At 66.3% G+C, this 25747-nt stretch overlaps 1 protein-coding gene across 5 annotated transcripts in view; it reads left to right on the plus strand.

The window, feature by feature from the left end:
- The first annotated feature begins 546 nt into the window (after positions 1–546).
- The window catches only part of CTNND1 (catenin delta 1), a 28196-nt gene continuing 2995 nt past the window's right edge, over positions 547–25747 (plus strand). For 3 of the 5 annotated variants that reach the window (XM_080344978.1, XM_080344979.1, XM_080344977.1), the window contains exons 1-16: positions 547–793; positions 14160–14278; positions 14946–15259; positions 16288–16359; positions 16578–16736; positions 16937–17469; positions 21121–21584; positions 21693–21876; positions 22095–22212; positions 22532–22685; positions 23084–23101; positions 23352–23420; positions 24133–24260; positions 24665–24815; positions 25117–25309; positions 25416–25530. In XM_080344978.1, coding sequence (XP_080201104.1) covers positions 15065–15259; positions 16288–16359; positions 16578–16736; positions 16937–17469; positions 21121–21584; positions 21693–21876; positions 22095–22212; positions 22532–22685; positions 23084–23101; positions 23352–23420; positions 24133–24260; positions 24665–24815; positions 25117–25309; positions 25416–25530 — 2553 coding nt within the window. In that variant the 5' untranslated portion in view covers positions 547–793; positions 14160–14278; positions 14946–15064. The remainder of the gene's footprint in view (positions 794–14159; positions 14279–14945; positions 15260–16287; positions 16360–16577; positions 16737–16936; positions 17470–21120; positions 21585–21692; positions 21877–22094; positions 22213–22531; positions 22686–23083; positions 23102–23351; positions 23421–24132; positions 24261–24664; positions 24816–25116; positions 25310–25415; positions 25531–25747) is intronic. The other 2 variants (XM_080344980.1, XM_080344981.1) reach the window with 2 other exon arrangements.

Consider the following 25747-nt stretch of genomic DNA (forward strand, 5'->3'; position numbering starts at 1 on the left):
ACCCCACCAGGACAGACCACTCCTGGGACTGACCCCACCGGGACTGACCCCACCGGGACAGACCCCACCGGGACAGACCGCTCCCGGGGCTGACCCCACCGGGACTGACCCCACCGGGACAGACCGCTCCCGGGGCTGACCCCACCGGGACTGACCCCACCAGGACAGACCGCTCCCGGGGCTGACCCCACCGGGACTGACCCCACTGGGACAGACCGCTCCTGGGACTGACCCCACCGGGACAGACCCCACCGGGACTGACCCTACCGGGGCTGACCGCACCGGGAATGACCCCACCGGGGCTGACCCCACCGGGGCTGACCCCACCGGGACAGACCGCTCCCGGGACTGACCCCACCGGGACAGACCCCACCGGGACAGACCCCACCGGGACAGACCCCACCGGGGCTGACCCCACCGGACACCCGCTCCGCCGCCGCCCCTCCCGCCCAATAGGCGGCGCGGGCGCCGCTGAGCTCCGCCCCCATTGGCGCGGGGCGCGCTGACGCCAGGGGGCGGAGCCCTGCCCCGCCCCGGCCCCGCCCCGCCCCGCCGGAGCAACTTCCATTTTAGGTGCGGGAGCGGCGCGGGGCGCACGGCGCGGCCAGGCCCGGCCCGACCCTCCGACCGCTCCGCTCCGCCCGGCGGGGACCCGGCCGCCGCCCGCAGCTGCCGCCCCTTTCCGGGCGCCTCTCCTCGCCTCTCGCCTCGGACCCCGTGGAGCAGGCCGGGCGGCCGAGCCGCCGCGGGGCGGAACCGCCACCCCCGCCCGTCGCCAAGGAGCCTGGCCACGGTGAGTCCCGCTCTCGGCGTTCCCGCCGCCGCCGCCGCCGCCTGCCCGGGGGAGGGGTAGCCGGTGCGGGTCGGCGTCTGCCGGGCGCCGCGTGCCCCCGGGCGGGAGCGGGGCGGGTGGGGGCGGCCCTCCCCGTCCGTCTCCCCGCGCCCCCCTCGGCGGGGCCGGGCCCGGCCGCGTCCTCCTGCCGGCGCCGCTGGGTGCCGGGCCCCCGGAGGCCCCTCGCTGCTGGGTGCCAGGCGGGGCCGCGCCCCGCGGGACCGGCCGGGTGGCGGTGCCCGGCCCTGGCGGGGGCGCTGGCAGAGCCCGGCCCGCCGGAGCCCGCGGGGAGCGACACAAAGGCGACTGGGCCGGTGGCCGCCCCGCTCCCCGCCCGGTGCCGCCTCCGCCGTTCTCCCTGCCCGGAACAAAGGCCGCCCGTGTGCCAGCTCCCCGCGGCCGGCACCGGCACGGCCCCCCCCCCCCGCCGCCTTTGTGCGGGCTCTGGCGCTCGGTTTCTCCGCGGGGGCTCCTCGAGGCTCGGCCCGGCTCTGCCTCCCGCCGCGGCCCCGGCCCGGCCGCCCCTGCCCGCCCGGGGCCGAGCGCATCCCCGGGATCTCGTTCCCTGCGCCTTTGTTCGGCGGGGCAGGGGCTGGTGTGCCCGGGACGGTCGGGGTGTGGGAGGGGCGGGCAGGTCCCCTCCGTGGAGCGGCTCTGCGTTTAAACACAGCCCGGCGGACTCGCCTGCCCGAGTCGCAGCTGCCGGGTGACACGGGAGCGCTTCCCGGGAGGCGCGACCCTGCTGCGCTCGCTGGGCTCAGCCGCCCGCTTTTCCTGTATTTCCCCGTCTGCACTGTCACTGAGCAGCAGCTCAGCTGCCCAGCACCTTCTGTGCAAGGAGCAGGTGACCTTCTGTGGCATCACCATCTCCTGCAACGTGGGCGCTCCCGTTCTCGGAGCACTGCGGAGAACAGACTTAGCTTGGGGAAAGCACGCGGAAGTTTGGGTGGCTGTGTCAGGAGGGCTCCTGCCCCCGGGAGGCACAGGCAGGCCTGCCGGCCTCGCAGGGGGACTTGGGGCACCTCTGTCGTGTCCCTGGGCTTTGAGTGCGGGAGCCTGGACAGCAAAGCTTCCTCTGATTGTTAGAGAGGGGGCTGGACCTGCTGGAGGTGCCTCCCTCCCCAGCAAGGGCTTGGTGCCCTGGCTCTTCCATGGAGCTGGTGGTGATGGGGGTAACAGGGTGTTATTTGGGAGACCTGGGCTGTTCTTCCCCTGCGGGGAGCACTTGGCAGGGCTGAAGGCTCCTGTGGTGCCTGGCCTTGTGCAGGCTGCTGGTGGGCTGGACCGGAGACCCGGGGCTGCCTGGGTGTGGGGACTGTCACCGTATCACCTGCAGCTGCCGACAGTTCCACCCTGTGTCCATCCTGCACTGTGTGGCTGCTTTTGGACTCAGCTGCCTGGGTCTTGGTGTGGAATTTAGAAGAGGCTTGTGCTTTGTGGGGAGCAGGGAAAGCTCAGCGCCTCCAGGACCCAGGCAGGCTGAGAGTCCTGCGATCGGTGGTCACAGGTTGTGTTTGGAGCTTCCCTTCCTGCGCCTCGCCTCTCCTCCTCGCAGCGCTCCTGGACGTGGTGGATGGGGCTGAGTGCCTGGCTGGTGACTCGTGGGCTCCCGTCCGCGGTGCCCGCAGCGTGTCCTGTGTGTGCCGATCCGCAGGGCGGCTGGGGCTGCGGGAAGAGCCTGAGCAGGGACTCAGTCCTCCCCACGGACGCCCGCTCCGTCCTGCTCCCAGGGCTTTCTCGAGGCGGATTGTCTTACCTACTGGCGTTCACTTGTGCACTTCAAAGAAAAAAAAGACAGTTTTTAAAAATCTGTTCCCTTTCCACTTGACCGGACTTGGCCGGGGCTCTGTTGCATGCAGACGACTGTCCTTTGCGATGTGCAGCGTTTGCTGGAATCTTGTGCGGAGCCTTCCTGGAAGGGGTGGGAGGATGAAAGCTGTGGCTCTGCCGAGCACGCTGGGCTTGCCTGGGCTGCCGCGGAGGGCGAACCTCCTCCCGTCCCGCTCGGAGGTCAGGCCCCATCCCTGTGGCTGAGGAGCGCTCAGGACCATCCCTTCCAAAGGATGGGCTGGGAGTCAGAGCGGTGATCCGGCCCAGATCACGCACCAGCGGTCCCTGTCCCTGGGTTGCCTCTCCTTCCTTCAGCCTCTGGCATGAAGATAAGACCTTGGTCCGTTGTATCTGTGCTGGGAATGGCTTCAGGACAACCAGAAAATAATAGTGTAGCTTGGACCATGCCTGGAAGGCCCTTGCTTCTCAAAATAGCTTACCAGTGTCTGTGACCTTGGGGGACAGTGCTGGTTAAGTCTCTTGGTTTCTCTTCCCAGCAGCCTCTTGTAACCATGTCTCATTTACTGCTGGCGAGGACAGATCCCTTTCCCGAGACTGTGGCCATACTGTGTTCGGGGGCGTACAGAACTCTCGTGGCTCCGAAAGCCCAGGTTTCTGCAGCGTGGGAGTTCTCCGCTGTCCGTGCCACAGCTGTGGGGCTGGGTCGGTCCATAAAAGGCAACAGGTGTTCCCTGGATGCGGTGACAAACCCCAGCCTGCTGGTGATTCATCCGGCTGTGCCGTGGCGCAGGGCCTGGCCGTCCTCTGGCACGGGGCAGGGAGGCATCTCGGTGTCAGCCTGTCGGAAAGGGGCTGGATTTACGGGCTCTCGGCCGAAGTCCTCGACTTCGCCAAGGTGACCACAACCTTCTCTTTGCCTCTTACCATCCCAGGAAGCTGTCTGGGAGGGGGAAACTGTTTCTCAGAGCCAGTTCTTGTACTGGAAACTCCCAGCAGCGGGGCAGTGAGTCCATCCGGCTCCTGCCTGTCTTGTGCTTTTTACTAATCTGCCTTCCTCTCCAGGCGGAGCCGCCGTGCCCGTTGCGTGCAGTCGCTGCCGCGCGCGGGGCTGACCTGGTTCCTCTGCTCTGGCGCATTCCTGTGCAGCCTCAGCCTGTTGAGTGGGCTTTGGGGCAGCGGCGGTGCCGTCTGGCCCCACTGCCATGCTGTGCCCTGTCCCCATTTGTTTCCCCGGGGGAAGCTGGAGTTGTCCCCATGAGTGACGCTGCTTCTCTTGTGGCCCACTTGGAACCTGTGGTGCAGAGGGGCGGAATGAGGTGGCTGCTGAGTGTGGGGCAAACCAGTGACTAATGCGCACAAGAGGCCAGGCGCGGTGCCAGGATGGGTGAACCCGTACCCGGGGTGCCTGTCACCTCTGCTTCATCTGCTTTGTCCAGCCCAGAGCAGCTGCAGGTGGGAGGTTGGCTGCGGGACGCCCGGTGTGCCCGAGCCTCGGACCAAGGCGGCAGAGAACAGCCTCAGCTGCCGTGCAGGGGAGATGAGCTTCCCCACAAGGGACAGTGACTGAGGAGCAGCAGCTGCCTGAGAGCTGGTCCCCGTGTCCCTAACCTTGTGCTGCAGAGCTCTTACCTGCTGCGAAAATGCTTGTGCCAGCGTGGGCCTGGACGCGTGATCCAGGCTGAGCGCGTCTCCCGTAAGTTTAGTTTGAACAGTTCATTGCCCAGGTGATGTGCCGATGGGAGAGCAGGGTTTCCTTTGTGAAACCGCAGCCCTGGCCTTTCAGCGTGGCAGAAGGCGGGGGCGGCTCCGTGGTGTCGGGGTGCGGGCGATCTGGCTGGGTGCAGCACTTAGCCAGCCCCTCCGTGGGCCGGGGGCCACTGCCTTTCCAGCACGAGCACGGGGCTCTGGGCAAGTTCAGGTGCGGGGCCGAGCGCTGGGGACGGCCCTGCTGTAGCCCGGCGGGGCAGGCCTGCAGTGCTGGCAGCGCTCTTGGGACGCGTGCAGCCCTGGGGCTGGCTTGAGGGTTTCCCCCGGGCTGGCAGCAGCGCTGGGCTCGGGTGTGCGGGGCAGAGCTGCCGCATCTCCGGTGCTGCCGCTCCGTGGGGCGTTGGCCCCGCTCGGGGTTCCGCAGCTTCCTGCTGCGGTGCGGGGCGCGGGGCCGGCGCGGCCAGCCCTGCCCTGCCCTGCCGCGGCCCGGGGTCAGCGGGGCAGGGCACGGCGGCGGGGAGCGGGAGTTCTCCCCTCGTGTCGCACCAGGCTCGCGCAGCAGCACCTCCTGGGTAGGAGGGCGATTACCTGCGGCCAGGTGGCCCAGCCTGGGAGCTGGGCGGCCTCGGAGCAGATGGACGTGGAGAACCGATTCCCACCCTGGCCAGGAGGAGGAAGGCCTGTCGCCGTCCTCAGCTGACACTTGTTCCTCTCACCCCCATCTCGCGTGATGGTCAGGCTTGTCTTTCCTGGCGAGAGCTCCCAGATCCCGGCTGCTTCCCGCGGTGCTCCCGGCTGCCCCGGCGCAGGGGAGGTGGGGGTGCTGGGCAGCCGCGACGGGTGAGAGGGAGGGAGGGCGTCGAACCGCAAAGACGAGTTTTTCCGACCTGGAAGGGTGGGTCACCGGTCGTGTTTGCATGCCGCTGGCAGGCCCCTTGCCCAGTGGAGTAACGCATTCTTTAGCGTGTTGCTGCACGCAGCGCTGGCTGCCACACCGGGCTCAGGCTGCCTCGCACCGGGGAGGGGGCTGCCGCCCCTGGCCAGGGGAGGGGGGCAGCCTGGGGGTGCTTCTGGGAGAAATCTGCTCTGGGGTGGGGAGCTTGCCTGCTTCAGGCTCACTTTGGAGCCCTTTTTCCCCTCTGCTTTTTCCCCCCTGTGCTTTTACCTGCAGGAGAGAGCTCCCAGGGCGCTGCAGCTCCCCGCGGGGGCACACTGGTGTGGCACATGGGGAAGCCTGCTCTCCCTTGATCTCTGCCCAGTGTCTGTCTGCAGCAGCAGCTTGGGTGGAAAACCACTTCCCTTCCACTTCCCTTCTCTGTTCCCCTTCCCTGGGTGGCGAGAGAGGCCGCCCTGGGCAGGTGGGCAGTCCGGGAGCGCAGCCGTGCTGCGAGAGGTCGCAGCTTCCCAGGGGTGTCCCTGTCCTGCCTCCGGGAGCCCTGGGGACTCACAGAGCGTCAGGTGGCCCTGTGTGTGTGCGCCGTTGGCTGGGGGAGCTGTGCACAAGCAGACGAGGTGTGCAAGAGGAGGCTGGAGAGCAGCAGCACGCGCTCGCTGTGGTCTCGGGGAACAGATGTGCTGGAGTTATGATGTGCAGATATCAAACCCGTGTCTAGGCACAGCCGTGTCCTCGTGGCTTTAGAAAATAGCATCTTCCCCTCTCTGCTTGTAGGATGATCCAGGCTGGACAGGTACCACCATGGGCAAGGAGCAATAATATGTTTTCCCAGGGGCAGGACCCTTCCAGCAGGCCAGCCGGTGTCTGGTCTCCTGGGGACCATAGTGCCCGCTTGCTGGCACAGCCGGCTGGGCTGCCGGTGCCCGTGCCTGGTGTCCCCGGTTGGTTCCAGGGTGTCTGGGGGCGACGGGGGAGCGGCCCTTGGCAGGACGTTGTGTTTAGAAGCTGACGGGAAAGGGAAGTCACGATGTCATCTCCCGTCTGACCAGGAAACGCAGGTTTCCTTCCCCTCGCTCGCGCAGGGGCCTGGGCTGCTCCTCAGCAGGCGGGGGGGCAGCAGCCGGCTGTGGCACCAGCAAAACGTTTGGGCAGGGGCCTGGGCAGGTGGGAGTACTGCTGCCTCGTTCGTCCCCCGCTGCGGGGTGCGAGTCTGGCTCGCGCCAGCCCGTGTGCGCCTCGCCGGGCTGCGGGACCCGCTGTTCCCACAGCCCATCCGCGGCCAGCAGCCCCGTCCCCGCACCCAGCGCAATTCTCTCCCTGGCCCTTGCTGGTGCTTCTCCGGTGGCTTTCCTTCACCCATTCAGGGCTGTTTGGCGGGACCCTCGGAGCTGTCTCCGCGACTAGAGAGCCGGGCACCTGATGAGGTCATGCGGGATGGAGCTTTCAGCCCGGCCCGGTGATGCTGCGGTGACTCAGGCTGCTGGCTGCCCTACCTGCTCGGGAGCCTGGGCTGGGGAGGGGGCCGGGGTCCCGCGCTCCGGGGCGGCTCCCTGGGCGGCTCCTGCGAGGGTGGCTGGGCTTAATCTCGGCGGTTCCCTCCTGGCCGCTCCCACACCAAACATGACTTCAGCGCCTGCCTGTTTGCTCAGCCTGGGGAGGGGACAGGCGTGTGGCCCGTCTGGCAGAGGGAAGGGCGCCCTGTCTGCTCGGGGGGCCCTGGGCGCCTGCCCTTCTCCACACTCCTGGTAATGGCTCCTTGGTGACTCGAGTGCTCCCTGTAGGGACAGTGGATGAGGCAGGCTGGCCACGCTCCGGCCGAGCCCGGTGCTGTGGATCCCAGCGCTTCCAGCCCCCGTACCCTCCTGTGCTGGTCGGAGCAGGGTACCCAGAACTGAGTGGGGCCGGGCCCTGGGCCAGCCTGGTACAGGTGCTGGGAGAGGAAATGGTTTCAAATGGCTTCCCTGGGAAGAGGGATGTGAGGCTGCACTGAGGGCTCAGTGTTGGGGAACGGGGCCCAAATCCACGTGTGTGGGTGCTGGGCTGGCACCGCGTTGTCCTGCGACTCTGCACCCTGTGCTGGCAGGGCTGCCCAGGGCAGCGGGTGCTTGTGCCCGTGGCCTGATGGAGGGAGGGTCCCTTCATTTTTCCCAGGACGCTGCCCACTGGGCTGCAGCCTCTGTGCTCGGGGGCAGCCAGCAGCAACATGAGCCCTTGAGGAGGGGGATCTGCCCTGGGATGGGGTGCTGGAGCACCTTCACCCCAGCTCCATGTCTTCATCACCCGGGCTGCCGGGGGGGCAGCTCCCGTGGTGCTGCAGCCTTGAGTTTAATTGAGGGGGACTTTGCTCCCTGGGCTCTGCCAGCACAGCCCTTATCTCTGCGGAGCCCGGGTGGTGTTTGTTTTAGCTGTGGGAGAGAGGCAGCTGAATGGGCGGTGGGTGGGGGCAGAGACGGGGGTGAAGGGCGGGGGTGGTGTGGCTGGGGGCAGCCCTGACCTTCAGCACAACTCCAGGGCTCCAGCAAGCCCTGTGGGCGCGGGGACATCTCGCGTCCCCCATCAGGGTGGTGGCCGTTCCCTGGGTGCAGCAAGGAGCCAAGGATCTGCCCTACGATCCCCCCAGCTCACCTGCTGCTCCTGGGGCCGGGGCTGGAGCCGGGGGCTGCCGGGGTGAAGCCGGAGCCTGCTGGCCGCCGGAGCGCGGCCGGCCCCGGGAATGCTCTGGCCCTGTTCCCGGAATCCGGCGCTGGGTGTTTGTTTGCTGCTGCGCCCCGAGGTCTGGTGCTACTGTGACAGGAAGCGGGAACGCCGGGGGGGCCGGCCGCGATGTGCCTGTGAAATCCCTTTGTCCCCGCCGAGCGCTCAGCTGCACATTCCCACCGGGAGGAGAGAGCCGCCTTTGTGCTGCTGACGGGCTCCCGGCATGTGAACCTCCCGGGGCCTGGGGCTGCGAACGCGGGGCTGGTGCGGAGGGGTGGCGGGGACCCCCCCTCGCTGCTGCCCCCGGGCTGGGCGACACGCACCCGGTACCTGGGCAAGCGCTGGGGCGGCCCGGGGAGGCTGGACGCGGTGGGGTGGTGCTGGCAGGAAGGCTCTGGCCCCGTGGCTGTGTCGCTCGGGGATTGTGGGTGAGCAGTGTCTGCCTGGAGCCTGGTGGCTTGGCTGCTGTCGCGCTAGGAGGGGTGCTTGTCCTCCCCAGAGCACCGAGGGAAACTCTGCCTCCCGCTCGCTGTGGTCTTGCTGTGGTGCTGGCAGTTCCCGCGGCCAGCGCGGAGGGCGGCAGCTCCCGCGGCGCGCCGGGCGGTCTCAGCCCAGCCGGGAGGGAAGGAGCCTCTCCCGTGCGGGTCCCGCTCACAAGGACGGGCGGCCCCCTCGCGTGCCGGGGACAGCTGCCCCGCGGCTGGATTGCTGGCATACCAGCAGAACCAGCCCTGCTATGCGGCCGACCCCGCGCTGCTCCTCGCTGGCTGCTCCGCTGCCTCCTGCTCCATCGCGCTGGGGGACCAGCGGGCCCACCTGGGGACCTCAGCTGGGCCGGGGCGGATCCCTTCCCCAGGGAATCGCCGACCGTGTTTCACAACCCCGGCTCTGCCCAGACCCCTCCTGTGGATGCGGACCCGGCGGGTGTTGTGCATTGTCAGCCCCCTGCCCTTGCTGGGGAGCGACTGGCAGCCTCCTGCTTCCTCCCGCCCGGGGCAGCGCGGCCCCGCCCAGCGCCTTATCTCCCTCCTTATCTCCTGGATGCTGTCCTACTCCCTTATAAGGTGCGGTGTGCGTCCCTGCTTGCACCGCCAGGTAACTCTCCTCTCGGGCGGGGGTGGCTTTCCCAACCCGCCTACGTGCTGTCCCTGGCCGCTGGGGTGAACCAGGCGGCCGTCCCGTCGCCGGTCTGACCAGTCGGGTGTGATGGGCACTGAGCGCCTCCATCCCAGTGTCACCCGGGGCGGCCGCCCCTGGTGCTTCACTCAGCCCCTTGCTGGGGCCAGGTGCCCTGGGCAAGGCTCCTGGGAGGAGGGACAGGCAGGCGCCCGAGGCGGGAACAGCCTGTTCCTGCCCGGGGAGGGCCGCTGGCCGCCCGCCAGCCCGTCCAAAGTCCGGTGTGCCCGCGCTCTGTAACCTGCCCTGGGAGAGCCCTTCCCGGCAGGGCTGGGCTGATGAGGCGGCCAAAGGCCTGGGCAGGAGGCGGGGGAGCCGCTCTCGGAGCGGGGTCTGGCAGGGCTGGGCAGCGTCAGCGAGGTGTCTTGCACAACCCACGGGTAGGGACGCGTCTGCGCGGGCAGGCGGGTCCCTCCCGGTGTGCCGGGCTGTGGTGGGAGCTGGCAGCGCCGGGCGCGGGCACCTTCCTGCCACGGGGCTGCCAGGAGAGAAACAGCCACGGCCAGAGCTCCATCACCCGCACAGGGACGTGGGAGCTGCTACCCACCATCACCTGTCCTGCTTCCCCGTGGCCCGGGGGTGTCGTGCTCTCCTGGGCTGCACACAGATGGGGATGAGCTTCATCTCGCGGGCTCTGTGCCTGCTTGCTGTGCCTTGGCTAGCGCTCGTGCTTGCCGCTTCAGGCAGGCGGGGGGCTAGGGACTGATGTGTGAGCCTGGACCCTGCCCTGGGGGCGTGGAAAGATGCCAGAGATGTTGGCTCATTTATTTTTTAGCTAATTGAAACTGACCAGAAGCCTGTGGTGAATTAGCAGGGCTGTGAACCTGTGGAGAGCAAGCAAGTGTAATGCACTGCGAGCGCTTGGACAATTGCAGGCTTGAATTATTGATGGGGTTTCTGTTTTTCCTAAGTGCATCATGATGGGCAACTGGAACCAGGAGAATTTGTTGCTTCCTCTATCTGTATGGGGGTCTGGTGCCCAGAGCTGTCGATCTTGGCTTTCGAAGGGCGGGCAGCCAGCTGGCTCTCCTCAGAGTCCCTCAAATTGATAGGGAAAGGCACGTTCTCTGAGTGATGTTGCCGTTGTTCTTGTATGTTCGGTGCTGGGGACCGTGGCGGGCAGGAGCAAGTTCCTGGGGCAGCGCGTCCCTCCTGCCCACCGGCTGTGAGGGGCTGGTCTCCGGCGCTGGTCACGGCTTGCGGTGACAGCCGAGGAAGGGCTGCTTCGCTGTGCCTTGCTGCAGCAGGGTGTCTGCCGTGGTGACAAACACTGACACTTGCTTAACAGGTGCCCGGGGACGCGAACAAGCAGCAGAGCTGCGGGAGGGCTGGGGCTCGGCAGCCGGGCCATGCGGCTCTGCGCGCAGGCGCCGTGGGCAGCGAGCGCCTGGCACCTCCCGGCAGGGGGCTGGGGCAGGGCTGGCGGGGCCGAGGCGGTTTCTGGCTTTGTAGGTGCTTGCGTTGGACGTTGTCCAAAATCCTCCCTGCGGCCGTGGCTCCAGGGATCCCGGGACCACGGGTGGCAGCTCTCCGGGGACACGGGGCAGGCGCGGGCGGGCTGTGCGCTGCCACTGCTGCAGGTTTTCTGTGCCGTGTCTGCCGCAGCACACCCTCTCCCGGCCCGTGCTGTGCAGTTCCCCGCCCGCGCTGGGCTCCACCCCTGGGCAGAGGAGGTGCGGGTGAGCTCAAGGTGGGTATGGCTGTGGTTTGGCCCTGGAAATTATTTTTCCAAGCAAAGGATTTGTTCTGGGAGAAAGCAATTCCCCCAAGAGGTGGGGTCAAGGGGCTTTGGAAAAACGTGCCATGCCGAGCTGCCCTCAGCGGCAGGGCTCTGGGGGGCCCGGCTGGGACGTAGGTGTCTGCCAAGCCTTCGTCCCGCCGAGAGGATGATGGCGGCACGTGCGGGGGCTCGTGGCTGCCCCCCCAGCGACGGGCGTGTGTCCAGAGACCCGCGCGCTGGCCGTGCGTTGGGGCCGTGCCGCAGGGCCGTGCGTCGGGGCCGTGCCGCAGGCCGTGCTGCGCGGCGCCTCGTGCCGCGGGGCCGGGCGAGCAGCTCTCCGTGCGGCTGGCTCCCGGGTCCCCTCGTGCTGACAGACACCGAGGAGGTGGCTCTGGTGCTTCCGCCTGCGCTGTTTCATCTCCGGGCTTTTTTGTGTTGCCCTGAACAGAGCCAACTGAAATATTTTTGGCTTGTTGGGGTTTTTAAGTAACGGGTGTGTCAGCAAGTGCCTCTCTCATGATGAAAAGGCTTTCATGCAGCCGTCCTCAAGGATGGCCAGGGTCTGGCTTTGGAAGAATGCTCTGTAGTTGTGTCTTCGGAGGGTGGGGAGGAGGAGGGAGAATGGGTGCAAAGCGATCCCTGGAATTCCACCCTTGTGGGATCTGGCGTGCTGTGAGCTGTCACGAGCAGCCTGCTGGCCGGCGTGGCCCGGCTGCGGAGCCAGGCTGTCCTCATCCGTCCCTGTCACCTTGCGTGTGACCATGCCTGGGCTGATGTTGGGTGAGGGCGTCGGGCTGTGCTGTGCCCAGGCAGCCCCTCTCCCCAAAACACTGGTGTGTGAGCCGCTGCAGGAGGGGTTTGGGGCAGATCCTGCACAGCTGGAGGGTGCGAGGCTGAGCGGCTGTTTGGGGTTTGTGTGTCAGCTGCACAGGACCGCGGTGCCCGGGATGGCGCTGGCGGTGTCTGCGGGGAGCGCCGGGGACCGCGCGCGCTGACCTCGCTGGGCCTGGCCCCGCTGCTTGGCAATTATGTCTTTAACCCTGGATCCCTGGAGACCCTGTGGCTGGAACAAGGGCAGAGGGCGGTGGCGTGTCCTGACAGCAGGAGGGGAGCCGGGGAGCCCCTCGGCAGCCGGACCTGTCCTGCCGCGCCTCCTGCCCACGATGGAGCCGTGCCCGCTGCTCGGGGCAGGGTGGTGACCGTGCGTGCGCACTCAGTCTCTGTCCCGCTGCTCAGCATGGCCGGATCCTGTGGAGAGACCCTCGGGGCTGCTCTGGAGCAGCAGCGGGGGAGGTGATGGGGCTGCAGAGCCAGAGGCTGCCCCAGCCAGACCAGCCACCCGGCCCTCCCCGGCTGCCGCCTGCCCCTGAGTCTTCCTGCTCCGACCTGGCGGCCCCGACGGAAGGGAGAGCTGTGTGTCCCCCTCACCTCCTGCCTGGGCCAGGGAGCACTCGTGAGTGTGCGGTGACAAGGAGCTGCCCGGCAGGGGCCCGCGTTGTTCCTTCCCCTGCTGTTGTGTTTACTCCCCATGGAAGGGACGGGAAGGAAACCGCCTCGCAGCTGCTCTGCCCTTATCTGGGGCCCTTAGCCCTGGAACTCTCATTGTTAGGCTGTGCTCCCCGGGGACGTGCAGAGGTGGGACGGGGCGGCGCAGGAATCTGCTGGGGTTGCTGTTTGTGCTGCTGCCCTCCCGGGCACGCTGGCTGCTCTGTGTGCTGCTGGGGCGCTGGCAGGCAAGCCTGTTCGCAGGAGCAGAGGCTCAGCTGGATCTCTCCCTGAATCCAGCATGTACCTTCTGGCACCCCAGGAACCTGCCTCCTGTAGGGAAGGTCGAGGGCATGCCGAGGAGCCATCACGGCTGCTTGGGCACCGGCACGTCGTGGAGATCCCTCCTCTGCAGGGGGTTTCTGTCTGTAAAAGGGCTCAGTGAAATACCGCTCTGGCAACAAATCGCAACAAGCCGGTGGGCTCCTGGCTGACTCTAGGTGCCGAAGTTGTGCCGGGGGTCTGGGCGGTGGGACCGCGCCCCGGGCTGTGGGCGGGAGATGCTCCCCGATTGATGCCCCAGGGAGTGCCCGGCTGCGGCAGGACCGCGCGGCCCCGCCGAGCTGCTCCGCGTGCCAGGGCTGGGCCTGCTGCGGGTCCCGGCGGCAGAGGGTCAGGGTCCCTGCGTGAAGCAGGTGGATGCGCACCGGACACGGGCGATGTTTGACTCAAGGGTGAGAGCTGGGGTGTGTCAGCGCTGTTCTGGGAGGCACAGCCTCTTGCTTTGAGATCTGTGGGGCAGCTGAGACCTCGGAGCAGCGAGGGTCAGTCATCCCTGCATTTCCATACAGGGCTCCAGGAGTCAGTCTGTTGAAAACTGCCGCAGGGCAAACCTGAGTGAGGAGGGAGGCGTGGAGAGCTGCGTGCGAGCCAGGAGTCGTGTCTGGAGCCCCCGAAAGGAGCGCGGGCTCCCGAGCCGGGGCCGGTGGGCTGTGTCCCAGGCTGCGGGCTGGCGGGCGAGCGCCCCGGTGTCCCGGCCGCACTGGGAGCTGCGGCGGCGGCTGCGCCGCGGCTTTGGCTGTCGCTGGGCACACACGGACACGAGTAGGGCAACAGGACTTCTTATTGATGAAAGCAGATTACAGGGTGACAGCAACCAGATGTTCAAGTGTGCTGCAGGCAGCCTCCAAAGCACTTGGAAAAAGTCCACCCTGCTTCGCTGGGCTCGTCGTGGTGGTGCCGCGGTGGCTGCTCAGCGCCAGCGCTGCCCGTGTCCCCGGGAAGCCGGGGGACAGCCACAGGGAGGAGCGGGGGAGGCGTTTCAGGAAGGGTTTGGTCTGGGTACGCTTGAGATACTGTGGGAAACAACAAAACAAAGCGAAGCCCCGCTCTAGGCCCCTCTGAACCAGCACCTGCGCGGGCTGGGACAGGAGGGTCGAGGCTCCGTGCGCGGTCTGGGGCTCTGCGGGGCCGTCCCAGGGCGGCGGCCCTGGGGGTGGGCAGAGCCAGAGCTGGAGACCGTGGGAAAGTGGTTTCGGAGCCGGCTGCGCGGCGCGAGCGAGTCCCCGCACGCCCGCGTGGCTGCTGCGTGTGGGAGCTCCCCGGGCCTGCCGGGGCGGGCGGAGGGCCCAGCCCGTGCCGCTCCCCGCGCCCGTTCCCCGGCAGTGGGGAGCGCGCGGCGATGCTGGGGGCTGCGGGGGAGCGGCGTTTGCCCCCCGCCAGACACCGCCCTGTCCCTCAGAGACGGGGGCTGGGAGAGAGGAGCCGGGTTCCCTGGTCTGTCGCCTGCCCTGCCGTCTGTTTTGAGATCCCTGGTGTGACTTGTTGTTTGACCTCCTCTCCTGCCGTCCCTGCAGCTCTCTCCCCTCCTGCTTCCTCACTGTGGTGGCTGGGCTATTTCTTCCATGACTCTCTGCATCTAGACCTGGCTGTCCCGTGCCTTTGCCAATCAAACACGAACTTCCTCCTCTGACAGGTCTGTATGGAAGAATATTGCCTTTCTCTGTCAAAATATGTTGATTGTGGTGTGCTCACTCGCTGTTCTCCTCGGGGAGGGGATGTTGGAAAGGTCCAAGCCGGTGCCCATCCCTAGAGCTGTGGGCTGAGGACCTGGGGGGCTGTGGCATTGAGAGCCCTGGTGAGTTTTGGCAGCGAAGGGGCTCGTGGGGTCCCCTTCACGGGGATCCTGTCCCACTTCATCCCCTTTGCTGGGCTGGAAGGAGCTGTGGGGCTGGGCCGGTCTCCCCGCGGGACGTGGGTCGCTGCTCGTTCCGCAGAGCGTGTCCCCCGCTGCTGGCTGCAAACAGCTGTTCCTGCAGCCCCGAGGGCCCTCGTGGGAGGGGGACCCTCTTCAGCACGCAGCAGCCTCCCGAGCCTGGCTCAGCTGGTTGGTGTCACGCGGGGACCTTCTTAGCCCAAAGTGACGCTCCTCCAAGCCTACATGCTGGAGCAAGGAGCATCTGACCCACGCTGGGCGGTGCTGCGCCGGGACCCCCTCGTCAGCTCTCTGGTGGTGGGTGGGAATGGATGTTAATGCTGTGAGAGAATTTTTTTCTTGTTTTGAGTATCTGTTTTAACAAAAATCAGTCTCTTCTGACTGCTCTTCTCTCCTCCTTTCCTCCCCCAAATCATGTGCGGTGAAGAGAGGGGCTCCTGCCCTTCTGGGTCTCTTTTCTTCCCCTCACCTTGACACCAAGCCACCTCTGCTCGTGCCTCCCCGCGCCCTCCGCCCCGCCCTGCCCGTCCCGGGCTCCCGTCACCCATGGACGACTCGGAAGTGGAGTCGACCGCCAGCATCCTTGCCTCCGTCAAGGAGCAGGAGGCTCAGTTCGAGAAGCTGACCCGGGCGCTCGAGGAGGAGCGGCGCCATGTCTCGGCCCAGCTGGAGCGAGTCCGGGTCTCCCCGCAGGACGCCAGCCCGGGCTTGGCCAACGGCACGCTCACCCGGCGGCACCAGGTAAAAAACCCCTTGGCAGAGGGAGGTGTGGGGGCTCCCGGAGCCCCCGTCCGTCAGTCCTGCCTCGGGACAGCCCCGGCTCCCTTCCCCGGCCCTCGGCTGCGCGAGGTGCGGGCGGTGAGGCTGGTCCCTGTCGCTCCGGTGCTGTATGTGCCCTGGGCTTTGGGGTTCTGGGGTGCACCGACCCCCTTGTCTGCAGAGTCTGCTGGGAGGAGCAGCTGGAGGGTCCCGCTCCCAGCTCCGCTTTGGTTTGGGCAGGTTGGAGGCTGCCTGGTCAGTGCTCGGGCATCTCTGCTCCCCATCCCACTCAGCTACTCGGAAGGTGCTGACGTGCAGGGCTGGCGCGTTGCTGTGGGGAGCGTGTCTCCCTCTCGTCTGACAGTGGGCGCGTGCTTGGAGTCTGTCCCCAGACAGCAATACCAGGGCTGTGAAAGATCTCTTTTCTCTGCAGGGCTGGAAATGTGTTCTCATCTGCCTTGGCTTGAGGTCTCTCCTGTCCTCCCTTTCCCGGGCTCTGCTCTGGGGAGGGTGCTTAGGGTCTCTGGGCTGTGGAAGGTGGTGGTAGGAGAGACAGGGGCCGAGGGGGAGCACAGGAGTTGAACGGTGGCACAAACTCTGCAACCAGCCACCAAGCACCTGCGCTGTCCCCTTGCCACGCGGGGGACCCGTGGAGTGTCACTTGCGGCTGCTGCGTCCGGGGACGCGCGAGCTCCGCAGGGCCGTGCCGGGGAGCGGGGAGGGCTCTGGGCCGTCCCGCCGGGAGCGCGTGGGCACCGCAGGACAGCCGGGATGTCCAGAGCGGCCGGTGGTGTGAGCTCAGCTCCTGCCCCGGCCGGAACGGGGGCCGGTTTGCTGCACGTCACGCAGAGCCCTGAGCAGCACGCTCCGCTCTGCAGGTGACACGGGACGTCACCCGGGGTGTCCGTTGGGCAGGAGGTGGCCCGGCGGGAAAGGGGGACGGACACGCAGGGTCCTGGTGGCGGGAGCTCGGTCCAGTAACCGGCCTGCTGCGGTGCTGTGTGTTTCAGAACGGCCGTTTCTTGGGCGATGCTGACCTGGAAAGGCAGAAATACCCAGATCTGAAGCTCAACGGACCGCAGGTAAGGGGAGCTGAGCTCTCTCGCTGTGGGCAGCCTGCTTGCCAGGGGGTGCAGGGCTCCGGTGTCCCCACCTGGGCTGGGACAGGGGGACTTGGTGTGAAGGGGCCTTGGGTGTGGGGTTGTTGGTCTCCTCTCCCATGCAGGAGGGTATTGGGACGCCCCAAGAGATGAGATGGGTGCTGGTGGTGGGGGCTGACTGCCTGTCCCTTGCCCCCCAGGACCACAGCCACCTCTTGTACAGCACCATCCCCAGGATGCAGGACCCAGGCCAGATCGTGGAGGAAACGTACACCATGGAGGAGGACCCAGAAGGGGCCATGTCAGTCGTGTCTGTGGAGACATCAGATGACGGGACAACCCGGCGTACAGAGACCACGGTACAGGCCTGGGGAGAGCGTGGAGGGGACAGGGCTCTGGGCAGGGAGCCGATGACCAGGGTGTCTGCCAGCTTGCCCAGCTATGAGCTGAAAGGGGTGCGAATCTGCCTGGAGAAAGTGCTGGGCCAGAGCGGGACTCTGGGGCCGCAGGAGTGCGGTGGGTTTCCTGATGGGAGCATGTCCTGCGTCCATCCCCCTAGGTGAAGAAGGTGGTGAAGACGGTGACCACCCGGACAGTGCAGCAGGTGCCGATGGGCCCTGACGGGTTACCTCTGGAAACCTCCCCTGTCACCAGCAACTACGTCCAGACAATGGACAGGAACTTCCGCAAGAATGGCAACGGGGGCCCTGGCGGGTACCTGGGCCAGCCGGGCACCGCCACCCTCCCTCGCAACTACCACTACCCCGACGGCTACAGCCGCCCCTACGAGGACGGCTACCCGGCCAGCGATCACAGCTACGGCAGCCTGTCCCGTGTCACCCGCATTGACGAGCGCTACCGACCCTCCATGGACACCTACCGGGGCCCCAGCCGGCAGGACACCTACGGCCCCCAGCCTCAAGTGCGCGTCGGGGGCAGCAACATGGACCTCAACCACTTCCACCCCGAGCCCTACGGCCTGGAGGACGACCAGCGCAGCATGGGCTTTGAAGACGTGGACTACGGGCTCATGTCTGACTACGGCACGGCCAGGCGGGCAGGGACCCCATCTGATCCTCGGCGGCGGCTCAGGTACGGGGCGGGAGGCGCTGGGGCAGGGGGGTGCCCTGGGGTCCCTCTGACTTCACCCGCTTCAGAGGAAGGAGGATTGTGGAGACAGCTCCGTGAGCTGAATCACACGTGGTTCATGCAGGAGAAAACTTTCATCTGGTTCTAATTGTCTGCTTAATTGGTGGTTAAAACTCGGTTCTAATTGAGCCGATGGTCCTGCAGCGAGGAGTTCCACTGGGCGGCTGGATGTAGCTCCGGGCCCTGCCCTCTCCGTGCCACCCGTTCCACTGGCGGGACAGTGGGATCATCTGCACCCCGGCCTGGCGCAGCCCGCAGAGCTGCGCAGGTGTGCGGCACAGCCCCGCACCGGGGGCAGCAGCCTCGGCATCGCGCTCCTGCCGAGCTGAGAGCGGCCGGGGAGCCGTGCTGAGTCCCGCTGTGCGCGGGCAGCGTTCCGGCAGCGTTCCGGCAGCGTCTGCAGCACCATTGTGCAGGGTAGGGCAGAAGAAGCTGCTCAACCTGTTTGGCAGTAGCAGCTGCTCCCCCCTGGTTGGTCTGTATGTCCGTGGGTGATTAGCAGCTCCCCCAGCCCAAGGGCTGATCACCAGCCCCGGGGCAGCCAGAGCAGGGCTCGGTGGTCCCTTAACCGCGCTGCTGGGGTGTGCAGCTGGCTGTCCTGGGGTGCCACAAGCCTGAGGCCGTGACTCTGCAGGCTGGTGCCTTGTGCCTGCTGTGTCTCTTGCAGAAATGCTGCTGCTGCCAGCTTGAGCCTCTTGTTCTGCTCTGCTTGCTGCCTAGGCGGCGAGCGGAGCCTGGGAGGTGCTGAGGTAGGAGTGAGGGTCTGAGCCTGGGTCCCAGGGCTGGGGAGGGGGCTGTGTCAGCAGGTGGGGGTGGATGCACATCTCCCCAGGGCAGGGAGCAGGCAGGTAAGGCTTGAGCAGAGGCTGCTTAAGCTCCCTGGGCATAAAACAGGCAGGAGAGGGAGACCCGAGGCAAGGGGGGCTCCGGCCAGCCCTGCCCAAGCTGCGCTCGGCTCCAGGCGCGCACTGGGAATCCGCGGTGTCTCCTGGTGCGGAAGGGACTGAGGGAGGAGCTTTGCCCTTTCAGCGGGTGCCAGCACAAGTGTGACGGTTGCTGCGCTGAACCAGTTCGGGCGGTTGTTCACCCGGATTGATTTCCTGGCCCACCCTGCTGTGCGAGGCTGGAGGAGAGCAAGCAGGGCTCCGGCAGCCACCATGTCAGCTCTGCGCGCGTGGCCGGCATGGCTGTCCCCTTACGGGCAGCAGGGTGACGCAGTCGTGTCTGACTTGGGGCCGCAGAGGGAGCGAGTGCCAGCCCGGACGAGGCTCTGGCTTGTGAACCTTCCCGGGGTCTGTGTCCTGCCCGGCACACGGGGCCAGGAGCCCTCCCTGGGTGACCCAGTCTGAACTGCTCGGCCTTTGGGACCACGAGTCCCCTCTGCTGGGCTGTGTGGTGCCTGTGTCCTTCAGCCTCTCCAGATCCTGGAGGAGGGATCTGCAGGAACCAGGTGTGGAACCAGGAGCTGCAGCTGGGTGGGAGACCAGGGGACCGGGGCCACAACAGGGGAGAAGGTCCTGCTTCCCAGCACATCCAAGGAGCAGTCCGGGTGGAGATGTCACCTTGTCCCGCAGGGATGGTGTGGGTGTGGGGTGTGGAGGGTGGCTCGGTGCACCGGTGAGCAGGCAGACCGATAACGATCGCGGCAATCTGTGGAATCCAGGCACTGTTGAGCCTGGCGTGTCCCCTACCTTCTCAGTTGCCATCCGTGCTCAGCTGCCCGGCTTGCGGGAAGGGAACAGGCAAGATCAGTGTTCCCCTTGCCTCAGAGGTGTTTGTCTCGAGCAGGGCCTGGCTGTCGATGGTTTCCTTCGGGGAGGCCGCTCTGCGGCACAGGAAGACACAGGAGCGCGCCGGGCCAGACAGCGTGTGCCGGCGGCCCGGAGCACGCGGTCCCCGCTCGTGGCCCTTCCAGCCCTGCCTCTGCAGGGGAGGGGCAGAGCGGGCTCAGTGGCAGCACAGGATGTGCTCCCCAGCCCATCTCACCTGGGGGGACCGGGGGATCCAGCACCAAGCGGCCCCCACAGCTGCTCAGGGGCTCCCTTCTGGGGTGCGCGAGGTGTGACACGGAGCAGGGTCACTGCTGGCCGTGTGGCACCAGTGCCTTGTCCGCAGCGCTGCTGTCGGCCGCGCCGTGCTCCTGCCGCGTCCTGCTGCGGGCTGGCGCAGGCGCTTGGTGCGGTGCTGTGGGGGGCGACTGCGCAGCAGCCGGGCGGCACGGCTCAGGAGCCAGCCCGTGCGGCGAGCAGCGTGTTTCCCCGTCGGGACGTGCTGAGAGCCACCGTCACAGCCATGCTGTGCAGCGGCACCCGGGGACGTGGCTGGGGACGTGGCTGCCGGCTGGAGCTGCTGGGTTCCGTGAGCCCTGTGCCACAGGCGCAGGGAGAGCAGCGGCGCGAGGAGCAGCACTTGCTGCTTTCCTTGCACCCTCCCCGCCCGGCCCTGCTCTGGGGGCTCTGCAGGTGGGTGGGCGCCCCAGAGCAGACGTGAGCCAGGGGATGCTCCCTCACCTTGGCCCCGGTTGTGTGTCCCCATGCCCAGGCACAGCAAGGGTGGCAGCAACACTCAGGCCCCTCCGTTTAAGTGCTAAGTCCCATCCTGTCCCGTTCTGTGAAATCACCAGATTCCTCTGCATGGGTGGGGAAGGGATTTTATTGCCTGCGACTACAAAAATAGGGTGAGAATCCAGTAGTTTGTGTAGTGTGTGTGTTCCGAGCGTGTTAAATATCACCGTGGTGCATGGGGGACTGGCTGCGCTGCTGCAGCCTACGCGTGCTGCCGGGGGCCCGCTGCCAGCGCCAGCGGCTCCGTGGGTGACCTGGTCCTGCCCGGGGCTGTGCGGCCCCTGCTCTTCCCGGGCCTGAGCCGAGCGGGGCTGGCCCTGCAGCCCGTGCCCCTCGGTCCAGCCCAGCCTGGCCCCGGGCAGCCGTGCAGCGTGTCACAGGGCGTCTGCGGGCAAATGGGTTGAGCCCTGCCCTGGGTAAAACCTTTGTTCTGGCCACGATGCTCTGAAATAGCGGCAGTCGCCTGGTCTGGCAGCAGCTCGTGTGTCCTGTGCTGCTGTGTGGCGATGGGATGTGGCGCTGGTACAGCCGGATGGTGCAGCGGAGAACGGCGTGGCTTGGAACCGGGCTCTGGGTGCCCGGTGCTGCCGTGCCGGTACCGCTGTGCCGCCCGCGTGGGGCCGGCTTGCTCCCCGGCCACCTGCGCTGAACTTGCCCTCTAGCGGCTGCAGGCCCGGGCTGCCTGGTGCCTCGGGCCAGCTCCTGCCGCGCAGAGGTGACACAGGCGACACAGAGATCAGGATCAGCCTCTGACCCGCGGGAAGCCCGGTGGGTGGGAGGGCGCTGGAGCAGCTGCTGCGTTGCCTTCTCCTGGGGACCAGCCCCGCTCTGCGCAGGCTGGGGACGCGCCGGGGCGGCCTCTGCCGCCAGCGCTGCGCGGGGCAGGATGGGCCCCGATGCCGCGCTGCTGCCCGGCCGGCGCGCTGGGCTGGGACCAGGCGCTGCGTCTGCTTCAGCCGCCGTGTGGCGGGCTGGGGGGAGCAGCATCCCCGCGCCCGCGGTCGTGCTGACGCTGCTGCCTCTCTCCTAGGAGTTACGAGGACATGCTGGTGGACGAAGTGGCCCCTGACCGGTACTACTGGGCGCCCCTGGCTCAGCACGAGCGGGGCAGCCTGGCCAGTCTGGACAGCCTGCGGAAGGGCGGCCCGGCCCCCGGCAACTGGCGGCAGCCGGAGCTGCCCGAGGTGATCGCCATGCTGAGCTTCCGCCTGGACGCCGTCAAGTCCAACGCGGCCGCCTACCTGCAGCACCTCTGCTACCGGAACGACAAGGTGAAGACGGAGGTGCGCAAGCTGAAGGGCATTCCTGTGCTGGTGGGGCTGCTCGACCACCCCAAGAAAGAGGTGCACTATGGTGCCTGTGGAGCCCTCAAGAACATCTCCTACGGCAAGGACCAAGACAATAAGATTGCCATCAAGAACTGCGATGGGGTCCCTGCTCTGGTGCGCCTGCTGCGGAAGGCCCATGACATGGACCTCACAGAGGTCATCACAGGTAACGGCTCCGGGGAGGAGAGGGCTCGTCTGTTGGGTGAGGGGGGCACCGTGCAGGTTGTTAAGCCCACGTGCTCTGATTGATCGCCTCCTGCTTGCGGCACTGCAGGAACTCTGTGGAACTTGTCCTCGCATGACTCCATCAAGATGGCCATTGTGGATCACGCGCTGCACGCCCTGACCGATGAGGTGGTCATTCCCCGCTCGGGCTGGGAGCGAGAGCCCAACGAGGACTCCAAACCACGCCATATCGAGTGGGAGTCGGTGCTCACCAACACCGCCGGCTGCCTTCGGTACACGAGGGGCTGCCGGCAGAGCTGGGGTGGGCTGGGGCTGCTCTGACGCTCTTCTCCTGCGGTTGCTGGGGCTGCAGAGAAGCTGCCCTCCCGGGACAGCAGCTGGCAGCGCGGCCCTCGGTCGCTGGAGGGGAGCTGCAGGAGTGAGCCTGTGGGGCGAGCTCCTCGCCGGCCCTCAGCCGTCTCCCCTGTGACGGTTCTCTCTGCCCCGCCAGGAACGTGAGCTCGGAGCGGAGCGAGGCCCGCCGGAAGCTGCGGGAATGTGACGGGCTGGTCGACGCCCTGATCTACGTCGTCCAGTCCGAGGTCGGCCAGAAGGACTCGGACAGCAAGGTACCGGAGGGGCTGTTCCGGGGCACACACAGAGCTCCGCCCTTGTCACCAGCTCCAGCAGCGCTCTGCTCTTTGTCCCAAGACGGATGAAGCACGGATAGGGATCTTCAGCAGGGAGGGATTGTTTTGGCCCAGTAGAATATGAATTGGTGATAGCAGAGCTGGCCATGGCTGCTTTGGGATGGGGGTGAGCTGCATGTCCCCCCGATCCCAGCTCAGGCCCCTTGGCCCGGCTCTGGTTGCACTCTGCGGTGGGGCCCTCACGTTGTAGCCATGGGCATGTGCTTTGCCGAGTCAAACTGTCTGGCTTTCTCCCCAGCTGGTGGAGAACTGCGTGTGCCTGCTGAGAAACTTGTCCTACCAAGTCCACCGTGAAATCCCCCACGCCGAGCGCTACCAGGAGACGCCGCTGGCCCCTGCCAACGCCGCCGGGCCCCCTGCGGCCAGCTGCTTCGGCACCAAGAAGGGCAAAGGTGCGTTGGGCGGCAGCAGCACGGAGGGAAGTGGCACAGAGACAGTTCTGCTACGGTGAAGCTGGAGGGTGGTATGGGGTGTCTGCGCTCCTGCCCTGGCGTCTCTCGTGTGAAGGCGAAGCTGCAGCTTTCTCCAGAGGCACAGTACTCAGTGTCTCCTCGGCTTTGGGAGCTACTGCTTGGCTTACCCAAAGTGTTTGACAAGCTAATGGTGGGTGCCTGTGGTGGTGGGACGGTGATGGAGAGATGTCCACTAACTGCACACCTTCCCTTTTCTCCTGTGTTGTCACCTCCCCTTCCCTTTGCTTTCTTGCCAAACGGTCTGCCCCACGATGCTGTCGGCACTTCTCTCCTCCTGCCTCCCCTCTCTCCTGTCCTTCTCTCCGCTTCGCCAATAGACGAGTGGTTCTCCAGAGGTGAGTGTGCTCTTGGTTTTGATTTTTCCATGGTGGATTGGGTCCTTTCTCTAGCTCTGTGTGCCCCCTCCCAGCTGGGCATGTGCTGCCTGCAGTGTGGCTAATGTCCTTGATGTCCCTCCTGGGACGTGCTGGCAGCTTAGCTTCAGCTCACCTGTGGGTTTGTTCTTGCAGCAAGCGGTAAAGAGCTGTTGGGCTGATATGGGTGGGGAGAGGAGGTGTCTTACACCTCTCTGCTTGTTCTTTGAAGGTAAAAAGCTGCCAGAAGACCCTGGTGCTGATACAGTGGATTTTCCCAAAAGAACAACTCCAGCCAAAGGTATGATCCTCCGTGTGTGCAGGGCTGCTTCTGCACAGCAGCCCAGGAGAGAAGAGAGTAGAGTTGATTTGAATTGAGAGCAGCCCCAGGAGAAGGACTTGGGGTGCTGGCTGATGAGAAGCTCAACGTGACCCACAATGTGCACCCACAGCCCAGAGACCACCCGTGTCCTGGGCTGCGTCACCCGCAGCCTGGGCAGTGGGTTTGGGGATCCTGCCCCTCTGCCCCGCTCTGCTGAGACCCCCTGCAGTGCTGGTCCAGCTCCGGGTCCTCAGCACAGGACACACACGGACCCGCTGCAGAGGGGCCAGAGCAGCCCCGGGAGTGACCCGAGCTGGAACAGCTCTGCTGGGGCAGGTGAGACAGCTGGGGTGTGCAGCTGCAGAGGAGAAGCTCCGGGAGAGCTTGGAGCAGCCTCCGGTGCCCAAAGGAGGCTCACAGGGAAGATGAGGACACGCTTTTTACAAGGGTAGTGACAGGACGAGGGGTGATGGCTTTAAACTGATATAGAGGGGAGATTTAGATGAGAGACGAGGAATAAATTCTTCCCCATGGGGGTGGTGAGGCCCTGGCACAGGCTGCCCAGAGCTGCTGTGGATGCCCCATCGCTGGGTAGAAGTTTCCAGCCTTGTCTGCCCACCCTGCTCCTTCGGATGCGCGGGGTGCTGGCAGAGCCTGTCAGTAAGTCCCTCCTGCCCGTGTTCTCTGGCAGGCTACGAGCTCCTGTTCCAGCCAGAAGTGGTGCGGATATACATTTCTCTTCTGAAGGAGAGCAAGACCCCAGCCATCCTGGAGGCTTCGGCAGGAGCCATCCAGAACCTGTGCGCCGGCAGCTGGACGGTGAGTGTCCGGGCAGGGCCCGGGGCGCCAGAGCGTCGCCCGTGGGGCGCTGCCGTGTCGGGCTGTTGACGTGGTGCGCGGTCGCTGCCCAGGGAGATGCCGTGGCAGCGCAGCTCAGGCGCGGGCTCTGCAGGGCTCTGTGCTCCTGCCGTTCCTCCCCTCGGTGGGCTGGGGCGGGGAGGGAGGTTTGGCACCGCCCTGCAGCTCCTTGATCTGCATTCTCTTCAAGTACCTGGGGAGTCTTGCTGGCCTGGCCGGCCGGGGGGCGCTGGGACGGTCTGTCCTGCCACGGGTGCAGCCAGGGCCCTTGGTTCCCGAGATGAGGGTGGGTGCCAAGGCTGCCATGTTGTCCCTGGGGGGCTGTGCCTGCCCAGGCTACGCCATGGTCTCTGTGTCTCTTCCAGTACGGCCGGTACATCCGCTCGGCGCTGCGCCAGGAGAAGGGACTCTCTGCCATCGCCGACCTCCTCACCCACGACAGCGAGCGCGTGGTGAAAGCGGCGTCCGGAGCCCTGCGGAACCTGGCTGTCGATTTGCGTAACAAAGAGCTGATAGGTGAGGATGTTGTGCTCTCTGTGTCCATCTGAGCTGGGCGGGAACGTCCTGACCTGGGCACGGGGAGGAGTGCGGATGTGGGCGCAGCACCAGCCCAGTGCGTGTCTGCTGTTCCTCTCCCAGAGCAGCACGTGCTGAGCTCCCCTGACGGTGACGTCCAAGTGGGTCACCTGTCCCTGAGCCTTCTGCAGGGATTTTTGGTTTGGATGTTTGGTTTGGATTTGGTTCTTTGGTTGGTTTTGGCTTTTCCCCCCTTTTCAGTCCTCTTCCTTACTCACACCCAGCTCTTTCCCCTTCCCAGGTAAACATGCGATCCCCAACCTAGTGAAGAACTTGCCTGGGGGCCAGCAGACCCCAGCCAAAAACCTCTCTGAAGACACAGTCGTGTCAATCCTCAACACCATCAATGAAGTAATTGTAGACAACCTCGAGGCGGCCAAGAAGCTGCGGGAAACGCAGGGGATTGAGAAGTTGGTGCTGATCAACAAATCCGGGTATGCTCTGTGCTGAGGATAACGCAAGGGGCAGAGAAGGGCTTCTCCAGGACCTGCCTCGAGGTCATGGGTGTTTGCAAACATCTCTTCCTTCACCTCTTTCTAGGAACCGCTCCGAGAGAGAAGTCCGAGCAGCCGCCCTCGTCTTGCAGACCATCTGGGGATATAAAGAGCTGCGGAAGCCCCTGGAGAAGGAAGGCTGGAAGAAGTCTGATTTCCAGGTGTGGGGGCGTGGGACGCTCTGTGCTGGCCGGGGCAGCAGTGGGGTCCTGCAGCAGGGAGAAGGGTGTTCCTGGAGCTCAGCAGTGCTGGATGCCAGCTCCGGCCTCGCTGGTGTCCTCTCTGCCGGTCCCCGGGGGATCGCTGTGCAGAGCTCTGAGCCCCGTGGCCCACACAAGCGCACAGACGGGCAGGCAGGAGGGCTTGTGGCCCTGAGAG

Source organism: Nesoenas mayeri (assembly GCF_963082525.1).
Source record: "Nesoenas mayeri genome assembly, chromosome: 5".
Taxonomy (NCBI): domain Eukaryota; kingdom Metazoa; phylum Chordata; class Aves; order Columbiformes; family Columbidae; genus Nesoenas; species Nesoenas mayeri.